The sequence below is a fragment of the Dasypus novemcinctus genome, chromosome 5, assembly GCF_030445035.2.
Source record: "Dasypus novemcinctus isolate mDasNov1 chromosome 5, mDasNov1.1.hap2, whole genome shotgun sequence".
NCBI lineage: Eukaryota > Metazoa > Chordata > Mammalia > Cingulata > Dasypodidae > Dasypus > Dasypus novemcinctus.
In genome coordinates, this window is record NC_080677.1 from 161615391 (window position 1) to 161633143 (window position 17753).

At 49.9% G+C, this 17753-nt stretch overlaps 1 protein-coding gene across 3 annotated transcripts in view; it reads right to left on the reverse strand.

Moving 5' to 3' along the window:
• Positions 1–17378: 17378 nt before the first annotated feature.
• Positions 17379–17753, reverse strand: part of ARMC3 (armadillo repeat containing 3) — a 99177-nt gene continuing 98802 nt past the window's right edge. For all 3 annotated transcript variants that reach the window (XM_058297855.1, XM_071215495.1, XM_058297854.1), the window contains one exon: positions 17379–17689. In XM_058297855.1, coding sequence (XP_058153838.1) covers positions 17480–17689 — 210 coding nt within the window. In that variant the 3' untranslated portion in view covers positions 17379–17479. The remainder of the gene's footprint in view (positions 17690–17753) is intronic.

Consider the following 17753-nt stretch of genomic DNA (forward strand, 5'->3'; position numbering starts at 1 on the left):
CAGAAACAGCACGCCGTTCCTGCAGCTTTGCTTCCCCCCCTCCTCCATACAATAAATTTTATTTTTAAAGAGGTTTTAGATTACAGAAAAGTTATCTTGAAAGTTCAAGGGATTCCCATACACCCCGCCCCCTCCCCTCCCACGTGGTCCCCTATTAGTAACAGCTTACACTCGTCGGGTTCATTTGTCACAATCGATGGACAAATGCTGGAGCACTGCTACCAACCAAGACCTGTAGTTCACCCTGTGGTTTACACTTAATTCCAATGTGCTGAAATGCCCGGTGCTCCCCCGGTGTCCCCTCCCCCTTCCCTCTGAACCCCTGGGGACCACTCTATCTTTACATCAATGTAAAAATTGCAGCACTGCTTTGAACACAGTCGTCCACAGTCAGGGCAGCTCCCAGGGGGCGGTCTCCGGTTAGTCTGAACATCCCTTGCTCAGCTACAGTGGGTTTGAAAAAAGACAGTTGTGACTCCTACTCTCTGGTTCGTTGGACTTACCCAGGTCAGCTAACAGGGAGGTGAAGATGATCAACCACCACACCAGGACACTGAGAGTGCCTGCAACTGCAAGCAGGAGAATCGCATCCATCATCCACGTGGAATCTAAGCCCCCTGGCGATATAGAGATGGAGTGGACACAACCATCCCAGGGTCCACAGGATGGAGGAATAGAGTATGGATTAGAGTGGACTTACTGATATTCTACTATGGAACTATTGTGATTAGTAAGGGAAGAAATTATAGCATTGATGTGGAGAAAGTGGCCACGGTAGCTGCTGAGGGTAGTGAGAGGGAAGAAGACATATGATGTGGGGGCATTTTCAGGACTTGGAGTTGTCCTGGGTGGTACTGCAGGGACAGATGCTGGACTTTATATATCCTGCCATAACCCACTGAATGCACTGGGGGAGAGTGCGAACTGCAGGGTAAACTACTATCCATGTGGTGCAGCAGTGCCCCAAAATGTGTTCACCGAGCATGATGAGTGTGCCGCAATGATGAAGGAGGTGGTTTGTGTGGGAGGAGTGGGATGGGGGGGTTAGGGGGTATATGGGAACCTCTTATATTTTTTAATGTAACTTTTTTTGTGTGTGACGTAATTCTTCAAAAAAATACAATTTACAAAAATGATGGCATGGGGGGGTGGAGAGCAGGGTATATGGTTGTTTTTTTTTAATGTTTTTTAATGTAATGTTCTTTGCGATCGATTAACTTTAATTTTAAAAAGTGTCAAAAAACAAACAAAAAAATCCCAAATCGTATCCCGAAGCGCCTTCAACCGTTCTGGTTTCCTGGCCCTCCAGTGGGCTCCTGGAATTCTGACCTAGCATTTCCATCACACCCCGGCAAACTGGAGGCGCTTCCTGGGTAATTAGCATGCAAATGGGCATCTCAAGGCCCCATCCCAGCCGCCTTTCACTCTCCCGCTGAGAGGGGATTTGTGGAGGGCCCCGAGAAGGTGCATTTTCCTTTTAGTCACGCTTGCGTGCCTCCGAACACAGGGTGGCTTCCATCTGGCCGGTGATTGATAAGAAGCCACACGGGAGACGGGGCACACCGCTGCAGCCCCGGAAAACCTCGGCGCCCCGCCCGGGGCTGCACGAGGCCCCTGGGGGCCCGGCCCTGGGGGCCCGGCCCTGGGGGCTTCCTGCGCCGGGCACGTAAAACCGTGTCCTGAAGCAGCCCCAAAGAGCTTCCCTGATCATCTGGGAAAGGAGTGTATACTGGAGGAGCTGATCCCGTCGACCAACTCATTTTCCATTCCCAGGAATGGCTCCCTTAGGTGGGCGTCGGGGCCTGGGCCCCAGGGAGCGAGCTCGCCGTCCTCTCCTGCACCCCAGTGCCCGCCGACTCATTTATCCTGAAGACCAGCTTTCTCTGGATTTCAGCAGTTTTTGGGTGGCAAAATCTTTGTTCTGTCCGGGCTGATGTTTCAGGGTTGGGATGATGCATCTTGACCCTGAACGACACTCCGCGGGAGGATTTAGCCTCCCAGGGGTCAGGGAAGCTGGACGCTTTTGCACTTCTGTGCCCTTGGGAGGCAGCAGCGGCCTGGCCCGGGGCGGGAGGGGGGGGGGGCTTTGTCCTGGGGCCCCCGGAGGGCGGTGAGGGGCGCAGAGGCTGCCGTGCACCGCTGAGCACTGTGGGCACGTCAGTGTGAGGCTGGAAGGCACTAACGTGGCAACCATGGCTGGCGCTGCTTTCCTGGCCCGGGGTGAAGGTGAGTTGCTTCTTGCTTGTCTACATCCATTGATGAAGCGCTCCACAGCGAGAGGGCATTCCTTGTAGAGCCGGAGAACGCTGGTCCTTTTAAAGCTCCCCGTTCTGTCAAGAGGGGGCGCAGCGCTGCTGTCCCAGGAGCCGTCCCCAGCTCCTGGAGCCCCAGCACCTGCAGGCCGAGCCCCCAGCAGCGCGGGGCAACGTCTGCTCCTCTGGGGGCGGGGGGGGGGGAACTGCCCATTCTGCAAGATGCCCCAGCCCCCCACCCTGTGCCTGCCTTGCAGGCTGCAGGGCCTGAGCTGGCTCAGAGCTGCCCTTGACTGCGGTACCAGCTTCTAGCACGGTGATTTATGGAGCTATTTGGTGTCAGGTAATTGCCCATCAATATCCTATTTATCACCCAGCTTGTCACGGGCGGCGACTGCTGTTCCACAATGCCAAGGCTTTCGAGAAAGGGCCAGAGACTCACAGCACAGGACTGCCCGGAAGTTAGCGTGTCCGGCTCTTTTCTCCGCAGCAGGAGTCTCACTGCTCAGCCCTCCTTTGCCCGGGAGGGGCCACAGCGGTGTCAGCCCAGGGCAGGTGGCCGCCGACGGGAGGATGGTCTCTTGGACACACGGAGGGCCCTTCTTGTCCCGATTCTGCTCCCGTAATGGCCCTTCCAAATGGCTGTGCTCTACGTTGGAGGAAGGAACAAAATCTGCATATTCAGTAGGCCCTCGAGTTAAAAATAGACCTGTGCAGATTAATAGACTGGAAAGAAACATATCAAAACACAAGGACTCTGGTTGATAGAAAACCTCTCCCCTCCCCCTCTCGCTATATTTTCCATGTTGTCTACGATGAGCATGTGACACTTTTAAGAAGGAGTAAAATAGGGGAAACACCCAAAGGAATGCATTTGATATGTATTCACTGGTACTTGAACTTGCACAATTAGAAAGTCGTTTATTCGGCTTCACATTTTTTTACTCTTAAAAGACGGGGTTTCTTAGGAGGTGGCCTTTGCAGAAAAGCCTTTGGAACTGGTCACCGGGCAGACCAGGCGCTGGCGTGCCTGGGAGGAAGGAGCAGGCACGGGGGGCGACTGGAAAGCCCGGCCCTGCGCAGGGCTGGCCGGGGCACAGCCTGGTGACTCAGCCCCCTCCTAAGGGACAAACTCCAGGAATTCCTGGAAAGCACAGCTGCTGTCTGGGACCCTGGAGATCACAGAGCCCTTGGCCCTTGGAGCCCTGCCCTGCCCTCTGTGGAGGGTCAAGGCTTGTGGCTGGAAGACTCAGCGTCCACCCACCCACGGCCCACCTCTCAGGAGGGAGAGGCAGCGGTCCCCGGGGCCTCACGACAGCACATCGCAGCTCCTGACACGGAGGCGTTAAAAGTGACTTTTTTTGTAGGGTACAAAAGTCTTCTCTAAATCCCTTCTTTTCTATGCACTTTTTATTTAAGAGGGTGAGGTCCCAGGTGGGAGCACCCTCACGATAAATTCTGTCAATGTTGGGATTTTTTTTTAAAAGTGATTTTTCTGTTTAAGAAAAAAGAAGTCTTTTATTGTACTCCTAGACTTGTCAGAAACCGTGTGGGCAGGTTTTCCTACTCCTGTTTTCAGATGGTGGCATGGGAGCTAGACCTCAGCCCCTAGCCCCCAACCTACAGACCCCCAGGGCAGTGAGAGAGGAGGGTTTCCCAGTGGGCCAGCAAGGTGGCTCGGCTGACTGCTCTCTGGGCATCCAGTCCTGGCTGAATGGAGCCGTCTCTGAATTGCTTCTAACCGCACACCCCTGCCCATTTTTATTCTCTCTGAAAATCTGGGACCCACAGTACAGCTGAATGGGCCAAGATGAGCAAATCCTTCCTGGGTGCTTCCTCTGCCAGGGGCTGCTTCAACCACCTTATGCCTTTCATCTGTTTAATGCCCACAACAGCCTTATGAGAAGGGTATTATCATTGCTATTCTCCAGACAACGAGACAGAGGGTCAGGGAGCGACTGACCCAAGTCCATTCACCACCGAGGTAGAGGAGCTGGGATGTGACCGGGCGGTCAGCTGGGCCACCATACATGTGGCCTCTGGTGACGGGGCTCACTCGCGTGGTCTTGTTAAAGGTTGCTTCATCTGTGCATAGAAGCCTTTTTAAAAGTAGCTACAATGGAACACCTTTCCAGGCATGGCGTTAGTTACAACGTGCTGACCAGTGGCACCTGTCGTCAGGGGCTGGGGTTCTGTGTGTGAAGACCACACACACAAGTTCCAAGAACGAGAAGAGCATGCCGTCACTCCACGTGCCTAAACATCACCCTGGTGCTTTTAAGGACAAGCGTTTTGGTAATGAAATATCCCAATGGCAAGAGGATGTAAAGAAGAGGTGGGACAGCCCACTCAGTTCTGCCCCTCATTCAGCAAACAGCGAAACCCGCATAACATCTGTTTTATTGGACTTACCCCAGCGAGCTAACAGGGAAGCGAAGAAGGTCAACCATGCCACCAGGGAGCCAAGAGTGCCTACAACTGCAAGCAGGAGACTTGCACCCATCAGCCATGTGGAACCCAAGCCCCCTCTTGATATAGAGGTGGAGTGGACGTCACCATCCCAGGGTCCACAGGATAGAGCAATAGAATATGGATTAGAGTGGACTTACTGATGTTCTGCTGGGGAACTATTGTGATTAGTAGGGGAAGAAATTGTAGCATTGATGTGGAGAAAGTGGCCACGGTGGCTGCTGAGGGTAGGGAGAGGGAGAAAGAGATGTGATGTGGGGGCATTTTCAGGACTTGGAGTTGTCCTGGGTGATACTGCAGGGACAGATGCTGGACACTGTATGTCCTGCCATGGCCCACTGGGTGGACTGGGGGAGAGTGTAAACAACAATGTAAACTATTATCCATGTGGTGCAGCAGTGCTCCAAAATGTATTCACCAAATGCACTGAATGTGCCATGATGACGAAAGAGGTTGTTGATGTGGGAGGAGTGGGGTGGGGGGATGGGGGATACATGAGGACCTCTTATATTTTTTGAATGTAACATTAAAAAATAAAATAAAAGAAAGAGAAAAAAAGACAGAATCAAAAAAATAAAAAACAAAGAAACAGAAGCACTCTATGGGGCGGCACCTCTGCACCTGAGCGCTCGGGGGACGTGTCGTCTCCCAGCAGACCCGGGACTTCCTAGACCACCCATTTCTTAGCTGCTGCTCTGCAGACTTGTCACAGAAATAAACACACTCATTTTTAAAGTTTGGCTCGCATCTTTTACAGGAAGCAAGAGCGATCACTGACGGACCTCCACATGGCCCGATGTCCTAAGGTTTCCACGTGCCGTGGACGCGGGCATCTGGAGCCCCCGCAGAGCCTGCCGGACCCCTGAGCCCGTCGCCGGCTCCCGTTGGAGCTCTATCTGGGGCTTCAATGGCTGTGCCCAGGGTGCCGGCAAGTGGCCCGGGGGGAGCCTCTCCCCACGCGCTCCGCCAGGCCTCTGCAGGAAGCCGTGCCCGGCGCAGGGGGGCTTGCGCTGGGGCTCTGGCGGAACGGGCTCGCGGCCTTGCCCAGCCGAGGCGGGCCGTGGAAGAGGGTGGAAACTTGGCATTTTACCACCAGGCCAGCGAAGCGGCGGCCAGGCTAAAACTCAGGAAACCGGGCGCAGGCGTGAGAGGCACGGGCCTTCCTGCGCGCAGGTGCCTCTCAGGAGCCGCCACCTGGGCCCCGTCGGCACCCGAGGCTCCCGAGCCCCGCGACGCTCACCTGGCGAAGCCCGAGGGGCGGGCGGGCGTCTCCGTGTCCCTCCGGTGTTTCAGCCTCCAGGGGCGCTGACGCGGCCCCTGCCACGGCCCCCAGGCGTGCTGGTTTCCGGCCGCTCCCCTCCTCCGGCCAGGAGGGCTTCGCATCGTGCTTTCTGAGGGGACTCCCGCCCTTCTCAGCTCCCTTTTCAGTATCCTATTTTATTATTGTCATATTTCGGCAGGGGAAATAATAACTGCCTAAGGAAAGTCTCCCCAGCTCGTTCAACAGATGATTGTTGCCCCCTCATTCCAATCCCAGAGCAGTGAGTAATGGCGAGCAGGGCTCTGTTCCGTGGGAGACGAGGAGCCAGCGTTTCCATCGCTTCCTCTCTGTCACTTTCTCTCTTATTTGTAGTAATAAAATGAGATGAAAAGACAATTTTCTGGGAGGCTGAATGAATGAACTCACACAGCTAGAAAACTGTGTGCAGGATCACGACCACCAACAACTGAGCAATTAAAGGGCTTAACAGATAAAATGCATTTTTCTGGGTTTTTCCAAGTATTTCTAACAAGAAAGACTATGGACTCAAAAAGAAAGCTACTTGCTAAGATCTTTCAAGGGGGGAAATGTGTAAATTAGCTAAGTGGACATGGGTCGATCTGTGCGTGGGATCTGTGCGTGCTCAGAGAGAAGGCTGCTCGTTTCAGCTGTTCTCCTCCGTAAGATTAACGACGGCTTAAACGCGCTGGCTGCCATTTGTGTGCCAGCTGTTCCTGTGTCACACGACCGGGGGCCTTCTCAAGATCGCCAGCGTCTGCCTGCAGCGCTGGGCTGGTCCCCAGGAGCTGGGAACGGGCACTGGTGGCTGCGAGCTCTGTGCTCTGAGGCAAGACCCGACCTCCCAGCTGAGATGTATCTGAGGCAGAATGCTGATTCCCGGGGACTCATCCACAAAAGGGCCGGTTCCCGTCCAGGCTCTGGTTAGTGGAAAGCTGTCGGCCGTGTACACGTTGTGAGCAGGTCAACAAGAACCCAAGTTGCCTAACTACACAGACTAACAGCATCCGTAAAGGCCAGCAAGCAGGAGTCACTTGAGAGCGCAGCCGAGCAGTACACAAAGCCATAAAGCCGCAGGACGTGAGGCGGGCTCTCTTCTGAATTGAGCAGCAGCACACAGGTTGGTCCGTGGTGGACGAGGTGTTGGTGAGGAATGAAAGAGCGTTTGCGGAGTGAGGGAGGATTTCAGACTTAAACTCAAGGGACAGCGCGAGCCTCTGCGTTTCTGCTTCCTGTTGCACGAGTCCAACGGCAGCTGGCTGCACATGCATACTCTCTTCTTCCCTGAAAGCCGGAGGAAAATCTGCACCTAATCAGCCAAGGGGATGATCTTCTCTACCACGTGCCCACTTTCAAAAGTAACCAAATAGGCCAGCCAGTATGAGCTGTAAAGATGGTGGACAAATACCGTTCAAGAGTCGCTCAAGTTCAGATCTTGTGCTAGTATCCTTCCTAGCAAGCTGAACGGGCCTGAGATAGCTTTCCGTCCCGTTGGGGGAGATCAAAGAATAACAGCAGATGGTCATCAAAAGCTTACTATGCTTGGCGCTGTTCTAGCACGCTATACGTGCCATCTTGTTTACTTCTCGCAGCAACCTTATGGGGTGGCTACTCTTATGACACCCCCATTTTACAGACAAGGAAATTAGTGCATTTGCCCAAGACGCCCCAGCTGAGAAGGGCAGAAGCTAGACTCAAACCCCAGTGTATCTTATTCCAGAGATGATGAGTGTGCTTAGCCACTACCCCGTTACGCATGTGCATCAGGAAAATAGCAAGCCAAGGCAGAAAGCACTTGAGGAAATGCCAGAAGGGGTGCCAAAAGACAGAATTATAGAAGGCCAGCCGTAGAGGAAGATGCATCGGGGAAGCTTGGCACAGAGGGTGAGGGTGAGTATTGATCTGTATGTGGACTTGAACTTGTAGACAAAAGACAGGCAGTTTAATATTGAGGATAGCTACCATGCTTCCTCTCAAATACTCCTATAGAGCTGCCAGAGAAAGAAAATTGGCCTTGGACCACTGAGCGCATCCACTGCGACGTTTCCTTTATATATCAGGGCTACTGGCTGGGGTGAGTTCACACTGACCCTGCCTGGATCAGTCATCTCCATTTTATAGATGATAAATCCCATGAAGCCTTGTCCACTATCCAGACTGATGAAGCTGCTGGGAGACAGTTCTCTGTGGGCCTCTCTTGTTTCTGCAGGCTTACTAACAGAGGCTTCCCAACTGCCCTTTGTCTGGACTGTCTTTCCAAGGATGCTAGCGAACAGCCTTGAGTCTCTTTCCCAGGAAGGGGTAGACACGCTTACTCTCGTGATGAAGGATTCTCTCCTAAGATCCAGGCTCCTCTCCTGTAACACAACCCACTCATGTGTGCAGGTATCCACCTGAGCCATCCATGTTGCCCCCATCATTCGGGGGAGCAAAGATGCTGGCACAAATGCACTGCCCCATGCTGCCCACTGGGCTGTGAGTAGTGGCATCCTCTGCGTCTGACCTGGGTGCCTCGTGTCTTAAGCCAGTGACCATGAAATGGTGGCAGTTAGCCTGCAAGGAAAGTCTCAGCCCCTTCACAGTTGACAGAAGCACAGAAGGTGGGAATATTCACCTTCTTTTTTAGAGAGGTGACTTTTGCCCTCATTCTTGTTGAAAAATAAGGTGTCTACCTTGGCATCCATTAGATTAATAACAAGTTGATTCTGTATTTGAGGGTCCCTGTGGCAGTTTGATATTATTTATGAATGCCAAAAAGAGATAGTAGGTTTGTAAATTGTTCTGTTTTCCTCTGGGCATGATTGGTTTAAATCCAAAGGCTTTACCTTTGCTTGATGAAATCAAGACGAGGGCTTTGATTGGACCACGTCATTAGGGCGTGCAGGGTAGAGTCCCTGCCCCCTTGGCGGGCTGTATAAACGGACACTCAGTCAAGGACACAGAAAAGTAGATACACAAGAGAAGAACACAGAGGAATAGAGAGCACTCCATAGGCACGGAAAAGAAGAGAACTTGTCAGCTTTGACCATGTGGCCCTGGAGAGAGAGGTGAGCCATTCACCTGATAGTTTACAGCTGAATGCTTATATCAAACTAAGCTTACAGTTTATGAAGAAAACAGAGCAGCCGAGCCCAGAAAGAAACGAGCCCTCCAGCCTACAGCTGAGATTGGAAGAAGCTGGGCCCGGCCTTGAGAGGAAGGAGGCAGGCTGAGCCCTCACCGGTATCGGCCGCCATCTTGCTTCAACACTTGGCCACAGACATTTGGTGAGAAAGTACCTCTTATGGTACCTTGAGTTGGACTCTTTTGGGTCTTGTGACTGTAAGCTTCTACCCCAAATAAATACCCCTTGTAGAAATAAACAGGTTTCTGGTACTTTGCATCAGCACCCCTTTAGCTGGCGAATCCAGTCCCCAAGATGACCCCCTGGTCCAATGGCAGGAGGACTCAGAGCTCAGCAGAGCTGGTCTACGCAGGATTATGGCTTAGTACAGAGAAGGACAGAGATGACAATCAGCAGCAGAGAAAGGCACGTCCAAGTCCAGGAGAGCCTGGGGAGGCTTGCAGGTGTCTTCTCCAGGGAGCTGTGTGGACGACACCCAATCCTCTCAGCAGCTGTGACAACCAGAGTCTGCAGCTGTGGTGGCTCCCCGAGCCGCGGGGTACAGGTACTTTACCGAGGTCTGTCACCTCGGCATCGCTGGCCCCCTTCACGGCTGACCTTATCTGCAGCCCCTCCGAGGTCAAGTCGACACCATGCAGCCCAAGTCTCCCCCCAGACACCACAGGGTGAGCACGGCCTACCTGGCGTGGCCCAAGGGCCCCAGGAAACAGACACCCCTGGGAGGCAGGGTGGCCCCGGGGCTTGGGGGTGACCTTCCCGGGCCAGGCAGGGGCCTGAGCTCATCCCTCCCAGCACAGCCCTTGGCGGAGCCCGGAGAGGACCAGGACGGCCGGGTGGCCGAGCCTAGCCCTGTGCACGGCCCCCCCTCCCAACACCCCTGCCGGGGCCAGCAGAGCTTCCTCGTTCACGTCTCGTCCACTCCGCTGACCGCAACAGGGAAGGAATGGCCTGGAGCGGAGGCACCATCTGCCCCTTCACAGACCCTTGCTGACCCCTTGTCTGGAGGAAGGGCCGGACACACGAAGGAGGAAGCAGCCCTGCAAAACTAAAGGCACAGGGGGCAGAGCGAGCTGTGAGCACAAATGGGGAGCTGCAATTGCACACACACAATCACACACGTACACACACCCACTATACCCACTCACGCCCATAACACTCACACTCAACACACGTACACACCCCCACTATACCCACTCACGCCCACTAACACACTCACATACACTCAACACACACACATGCACTCACTCTCATACACTCACATACACACATACATGCACACGCACACACACTCATACTCACACTTACACACATGTTCACTTGCACATAATCCACATAACACACACAAGTACATCACACACAGCACACACACACCCATATTTATATACGCTCACTCACACACATTTATCCATACACTCACACACACATACACGCAACACTCACGCACACTTGCCATTTACACACGATCCTATTTGACCCTCACAGCATCTTTACGAGTTGTATAGGTTGGGAGTTCTGCCACTTACTAGCTGTGTGATCTTGGGTTAGTTACTTAAACTCTCTGTGCCTCAGTTTTCTCAGTTGTTAAGTTCTATGCCTCTTAACAGTTCCTGGAAGGGTTAAAACTGCATAGCATAGTAAGCAGTATGTAAATATTTGCTAGTATTATTTATCCCCATTTTCTAGAGAGAAAAGTAAGGACCAGAGAGGTTAAGACATTTTCTCAAGGCCATACAGCTAGTTGGTAAGAAGTTGGCAGAGCTAAGAACCCCCGTCTCAGCGTTCTATCGTTATGTTGCCCCATCCATAATAAAGGCTTTTATTGCCCTTAAAAGTAAGATCGCCACAGTTCACTATCTTTTTCTGATGATGACTTTAATTTGTGGTTTGTTTACTGGCAGATTCTACAGTGTGTGAGTCCCTCAAGGTTCTTATTTGAATTTACTCTGATAATACAGTCATGCCTTTAAAATCAAGCCTACCTTTTTACTGAACTAATTATGTTTGTGGCTTTAAAATGATAAGCCCAGGCAAAGCTTTGCTAGCGATCTCTTTATTAATATTCAGGTATTTTAAAATAAAGAACGGTGCTTTCCAGCTGTGCATCTTGAGGTGGAGGATGCTGAGATAAGAGAAAAGAAGGTTTTTGGTTTTCAAAGGGTAAAGCTTCTGATATAAGGCATTAAGAACTGAGTCGTCTTGGCTGCCTGCTGGCGAGCTTGATCTCAATCCTTGCGAGGGGCAGTAACAGTTAACGTCTTAAGTCGTATTTCCCCAACCTTTCAGCTGGAAAGAAGTGACCCTCAGAGAGTCTTAGGGGGCATCTAGGATAGCGCTGTAAATTGATTTTTCCAATCATCCTTGTACGGAATGACCCACACACGATCTTGCTGTTCTTCAGTGGCAAAGCCCGGTCTAGAACTGGTTGTCCTGAAAGTTAAGTGTGTGTGTGTTTATAAAAAATTAGGAACTTCTTCCACATGTTGCCTTTTCGGTTACACCTGTAGTTCATACTTGAAAAGAATCACCCAGGGCCGTTTTAGTCATGACTGAGTGATCAGACTGTGCCCAGGACGATCTCTTCTGACATTTATCTGAATCTGATGCCAACCTGATTTCCTAAATGTCAACAGATTACTCGCATTGCAGGAGCCATTCATGTTGTGCCATTCTGATTTTCAGTTTCAGAAGGAAGTAAAGACTAACATATCCTTAGCTAAGAGCTTTCGTTGTCAATCTGCCCTTGTGTTCTAAACAAAAAAGCCAGGACGTGATTGCAGGAAGAGTGATCCATGACACACATTGACCCTTGGGTGGCATTTGTCACCTGGACATGGCGGCCGTTTGATCACTGGCCTGTTCTGTTGCCATTTTCCTCAACATTTATTGTATAAATAGCCTGGTCGATCTTTTTATTCCTGTAAATGGGACTTTTCAATCTTATGTTACCTAAAGTTAATAAATTGAGGTTATGGTTCTCACACTTGGGCAACATTTTAAAAAGAAAAAGAACAGTGCTTTTAAATACTAAAATTTTAGACAGGTGATTTGATACTATTGTACTGCTCTAAGAATAAACCAACAGTGACATTTTCCTGCTATTCAGTTAAGAACAAATAGCATTTGAATTACTGCCTTTCTCTGAATTTTCTGAGGGAAAATGTACCATCTCCTGCTACCCCCTACCTCTTATCTCCAGATTAGTGTCTTTGGCAGGGGAGTACCATGGTGACATCTTGCTGAGAAACAAGTTACTGTTTATAAGAATTTCATCTCAGGAAAGAGAAAAGGTCTGTCTCCACTTGATTCTACATATCATTTTGAGCTTCTAGCAGATTCTTTGACAAGGAGATAATATATTTGAAACCTGATGTGCCCTGGCTACAAGGGCAGTGCAAACACAAATCTCCGTGTACGCCGCCTGCCCAGAGGCCACAGAGCCTGTGAACACTGCCTCCACATAATTAATAGCCATTTTATTGAAGTTAGACACTCACTTTAATGAAATGTTTTGATCTCCAGAAGAAAAACTGTAGCTTTTGATTCTGACAGAATAACAACTATAAATCACTTTGCCTAAATTGTTTTGAAACCTTACAACCCCGGCAGGTGCCAGGGCGTCTGCGGATGCACACCTGGAGTCTGCCACCGCAGACCCTGCCCCACGTCACTGGGTCTCTTTCCAGTCAAGTGACTTGTCGTTCGAGGCCAAACGTTTGATTCCTCCAGGGGACCCTTAGCACGTGCTCCTGCCACTGTTGTGGCTAAGAATGTCCTGTGTTCCAGCGAGGGCCCCTACAAAATGGAGGCGCCTCCGTCAGCCAGGGTCCCTGGGTGGCCCCCGGGACACAGCCCCCTCTTTCATTAACTTGGGCTGTGCCTGGGAAAGACCTTTGTCTGTTAAGCTGCTCACGCACGGGGGTTATTTGTTACCACTGCATAGACCTTCTATTCAAGTACAGTTACCTTTGCCAATTTTCGCATCCATCAACCACGTGGGATCTAAGCCCCCTCTTGATATAGAGGTGGAGTGGACCGATAGTCTACTATAGAACTATTGTGACTAGTAATGGAAGAAATTGTAGCATTGACATGGAGAAAGTGGCCATGGTGGCTGCTGAGGGCAGGGAGAGGGAAGAAGAGCTGTGATAGGGGGGTATTTTCGGGACTTGGAGTTGTCCTAAATGATATTGCAGGGTCAGGTGCTGGACATTCTATATCCTTCCATAACCCACTGAATGGACTAGGGGAGAGTGTAAACTACAATGTGAACTATAATCCATGCACTGCAGCAGTGCTCCAAGATGTATGCACCAAATGCAATGGATGTGCCGCAATGATGAAGGAGGTTGTTGATGTGGGAGGAGTGGGGTGGGGTGGGGTGTGGGGTATATGGGAACCTCTTATATTTTTTAATGTAACATTTTCTGTGATCTATGTATCTTCAAAAAAATGCAATAAAAAAAATTGATTTCTAGAAACTGGGTGCTTGTGAATGATACTAACGTTTGCCTGTTACCTAAGCTGCTAACTTTTCTCCTGGTCCATAATCTGGCATTACATTTTGCTTGTAGTGATACAATTTTCCCCACAACTTTTCCAGTTCTTTCCTCTTTAGTCAGCATTTCATTTCTTAGCTGCACAGCAAGCTTGGAGAAATGACTTTGTGAGCTCATGCCTGATAAAGTATGCTTAGACGTCTCTCCCAGAAAATTCCAAGAATAATCTATTCTGTAAACTGTTTGATCCCCTTCACAGTAATAGAAAGATGTAACTTCAGCCTTACCGGCAAAGCATCGGAAATGCTCGTTTTCCATAGTTACTGTGAAAGTGTGACTTGTGCCCTGCAGGGAAGCACTGCAACTGGCCAGTCCTTGATCATCTGTCCTGAGCTCTGCCCTTTTTAATCAGGCTCCCCGTCCTGTGCCCTCCCTGTCTGCACATAGACGTGTGGTATAAAGGCTCCTCTTGCTTTGTGGCAAGTGCGGCTCAAAACTCAGAAGCGCCGTGCTCCCCGCCTGCCACTGCCACCATGGAGAGGATTTAGGTCATGTACTCGAAACAATGTCTCATGGATTTAAACTTATTAGATATGTTCTTTTATGGTTTCTAGTTTTTCTCTCATTTATAGAAGGGTTTCATCTATCTGTCGATCAATCTATCAATGTAGCGATCTATTGGTCTACTGACCTATCTATCATCTATCCAATTTGTTTCTGGGTCTCAATGTTTATATTTTTATCCCTGTACCATACTCATTTTTGCATATATATATATATCTATATACACACACACACACACACAATTTTTCTGATAATGGATAGAGTGAATTCTTCCATATTCATCTATATCAAAATGTTCTTGGTACTCAAATGCATTCCTTCTTCTGGATAAATTTTACTGTCAATGCATCAAATTCCAGAAAACAATGTGTTGGGATTCTGACTAGAATTGCATTTAATGTATACACTGATATGGGGCGCACTGAGATATTTATATTGTTGGGTTTACCATCAAGGAATATGGTGCATATATCCATTTATTCAGGTCTAATGACAATTTTGCAGTTTCTTGCAAATTTCTTATCAAATTCCTTTCGAGGTATTTTATAATTTTTGTTGCTATTGTGAATGGGTTTTCTTTTCATAACAGGTGGGCAGACTATTTAATTTTATGGCCTTACATTTAACTGGCAACACAGAACGGGGTAAACTTCAAGGACCTGAGAATGTAATCTTAAACTCATGACTGTTACCTAGTATGGTTGAGACTAGACAACGAGACTTGGTAATTCTGGCTGAGAGAGACATTATCTATAGAGAATTATCTCAAAGATACAAAAGGTCTTAGGCATGCGCCAGAGGAAATCATGTGTTTTCTCTCTGGACCCATCGTAGCAGCTCTGCACAAAACTTATACCGAACCCCACTCCAGTGCTGGGCCCTCGCCTAGGAAACCTCTTCCCAGAACTCACCAGGAAGTTGTTTTTGAGGCTATTATCGTCTACATTACATTGTGCCATCTCTAGGACTCTCTGGGGATACTCTAGGAGCAAGTCCCTGGCATTTGACCCTCGCGGAGACAGCTCTGAGCTTTTACCTAGTGGACCCCTAAAGCATGGTGGCCCCAGCACCAGCCTCCCACCTGGTCTGCTGACAGCTCCGAGTCAAATTTTCCCTCCCCTCCAGCAAATGCATCAGATTTTCTTACAAGCACTGTGAAGTCTAAGCTTATTCTTGGCCTTGGTTAACCTTCTTTCCCACACTTATCCAGATTTTCATGACTCTTACCTTGTTATCCCTTCTATATCTGTGCAATCAGCTTTCAATGCTTTCTGGATCAAAGCAGACTTGAAAATGACTAGACTGAATTGTATCCTACAGTCCATTTGCTCTGATTTCAGGGGCATGCGTGACCAACGTAATTACCACATTATTTCAAATATTATAACTTCATTCTAAAGTAAGCAAACTTAGGTGGCGGATTTGGCCAAGTGGTTAGGGCGTCCATCTAACACATGGGAGGTCCACGGTTTAAACCCCGGGCCTCCTTGACCCGTGTGGAGCTGGCCCATGCGCAGTGCTGATGCGCGCAAGGAGTGCCCTGCCATGCAGGGGTGTCCCCTGCGTAGGGGAGCCCCATGCGCAAGGAGTGCGCCCCGTAAGGAGAGCTGCCCAGCACGAGAGAAAGTGCAGCCTGCCCAGGAATGGTGCCGCACACACGGAGAGCTGACACAGCAAGATGACACAACAAAAAGAAACACAGATTCCCGTGCTGCTGACAACAACAGAAGCGGACAAAGAAGATGCAGCAAATAAACACAGAGAACAGACAACCGGGTGGGAAGGGGAGAGAAATAAATAAATAAATAAATCTTTAAAAAAAAAAATAAAGCAAGCAAAATTACGTCCTTTAAAATTAGTCATCAGTTCACACAGAGTAATGTTAGCCTTAATTGCTAAAATCAAACTCACTTTAAAACACCTTCTTGGCAAACGATTAAACAGGTAAACTTTAGACTTAAGGCATGACTAGGAAATATCTATCTCATGAGAATTATCATAGAGTTCGTTTTTATTGGCTTTGGCATTGGAAATGGGTGCTCGCACCCTGCTTGGGGTTCAGTGCTTGTCTTCGTTGGCCAGGGCTGCTCTAACAAAGCGCCGCAGGCTGGCTGTCGTGAACAGGAATTCACTTTCTCACGGTTGGGGATGCTGGAAGTTCTAAATTGAGGAGTGAGCAGGCGGTGCTTTCTCTGAAATCCACAGTGTTCTGGAGGCGCCGCTGGTGACCCATCACTCAGGCTCTGCCTCCGTCACGAGCCGTCTCTCTCCCGTGTCCTCCTCTGTGTCCAAACCTCCCCTCCTGAGGACTCCAGGCTCACTGGACCCTCGCTCGGGGCGGGGGGGCTCACCTTAGCTAATCACCTCCTGGAAGGGCTGTACAAACGGGCTCACACCCGCGACCGGGGCGAGGGCTTGAACACGCCTTCCTGCGGCACACGGGTCAATCCAAGCAACGCCGAAGAGGCAGTGCCTCGGCAAAGCTTTATTTCTGTATTTCAAAGTTTTCTTAGAAAAAGTATTTTTAAATTATGTAAAATTTAAAAATAGTATTTCGGTGGCCCAGCATTAAAATATCCCAATGCAAATTAGAACCATTTCTAACTGAAAGTGTATTTCCAAGTTAACGCAGACAAAAGAAAACATTTTATGGGAATAATTTTCTGAAATACTTGGCAGTTCTTTAAATTAGAAAAGTTGTGAGCTTACAAAACAATCACGCATAATGTACAGAGTTCCCATCCATCCTCCCTCCAGCAACACTTTCCACTGTTGGAGAACATTTGTTATATATTATGAAAGAAATACTTGGCTTTTTAAAAAATATGCACAAAACCTTTTTAGAAAGGAGTTTGCAATACTAAAATAGGTCTCTAAATATTCAGGCTTTCAATAATCTTATTTGATGGATGTGAGACAAGGTGAGTGAAGACTTTGCAAACCACAGGTCTACTTAAGCAGGTGTTGCAGAAGCATTCTGCCCATAAAGAAGGGCAGGCCTCAGGCCGCAGCACTGCCCTGGAAACAAGAGCTCAGAGCTTTGACTCCCCCTTCCCAAGGGTCCCCGATGCGCCTAGCAGAGTGGGGTGGAGGGCTCTGACAACAAGCTGTGCACCTGAGGCAGTGGGCTCCAGCAAGCCGGAAATCAGACCCCAGCCAAGTTCAATGCAAGATTCCTCATTTCTACACAGACAGAGCATTTCAAACGCCTTTATTTAGAGAAACAGAACAACAGGTGAACGACACGTGCAGCGTCCGTGATGACTCGTCGCCTCCTCTCGGGCCCCCTGGCAGCTCACAGGAACCTGTACAGATCAGCCTCCCTGCTCCTCAGCCTCAGCAGGTCGCCGGGGTGGAACATGAGGTCCACGATGTAGGTGTCCGGGGGCGGCAGGCACCCGATCGTGCCCTTGCGGGATTTGTCCATCAGCTTCACTTCGTTCCAGGCTCGGCCGTACTCCCCCCGGACTAGGGAGCAGCCGACGCCGATCCTGTCGGCCAGGGCCTGCGGGAGAAGACACGCAGTGGGCCCGGGCGGGCGGGGCAGGGGCGCGGAGCGAGAGCCCTCG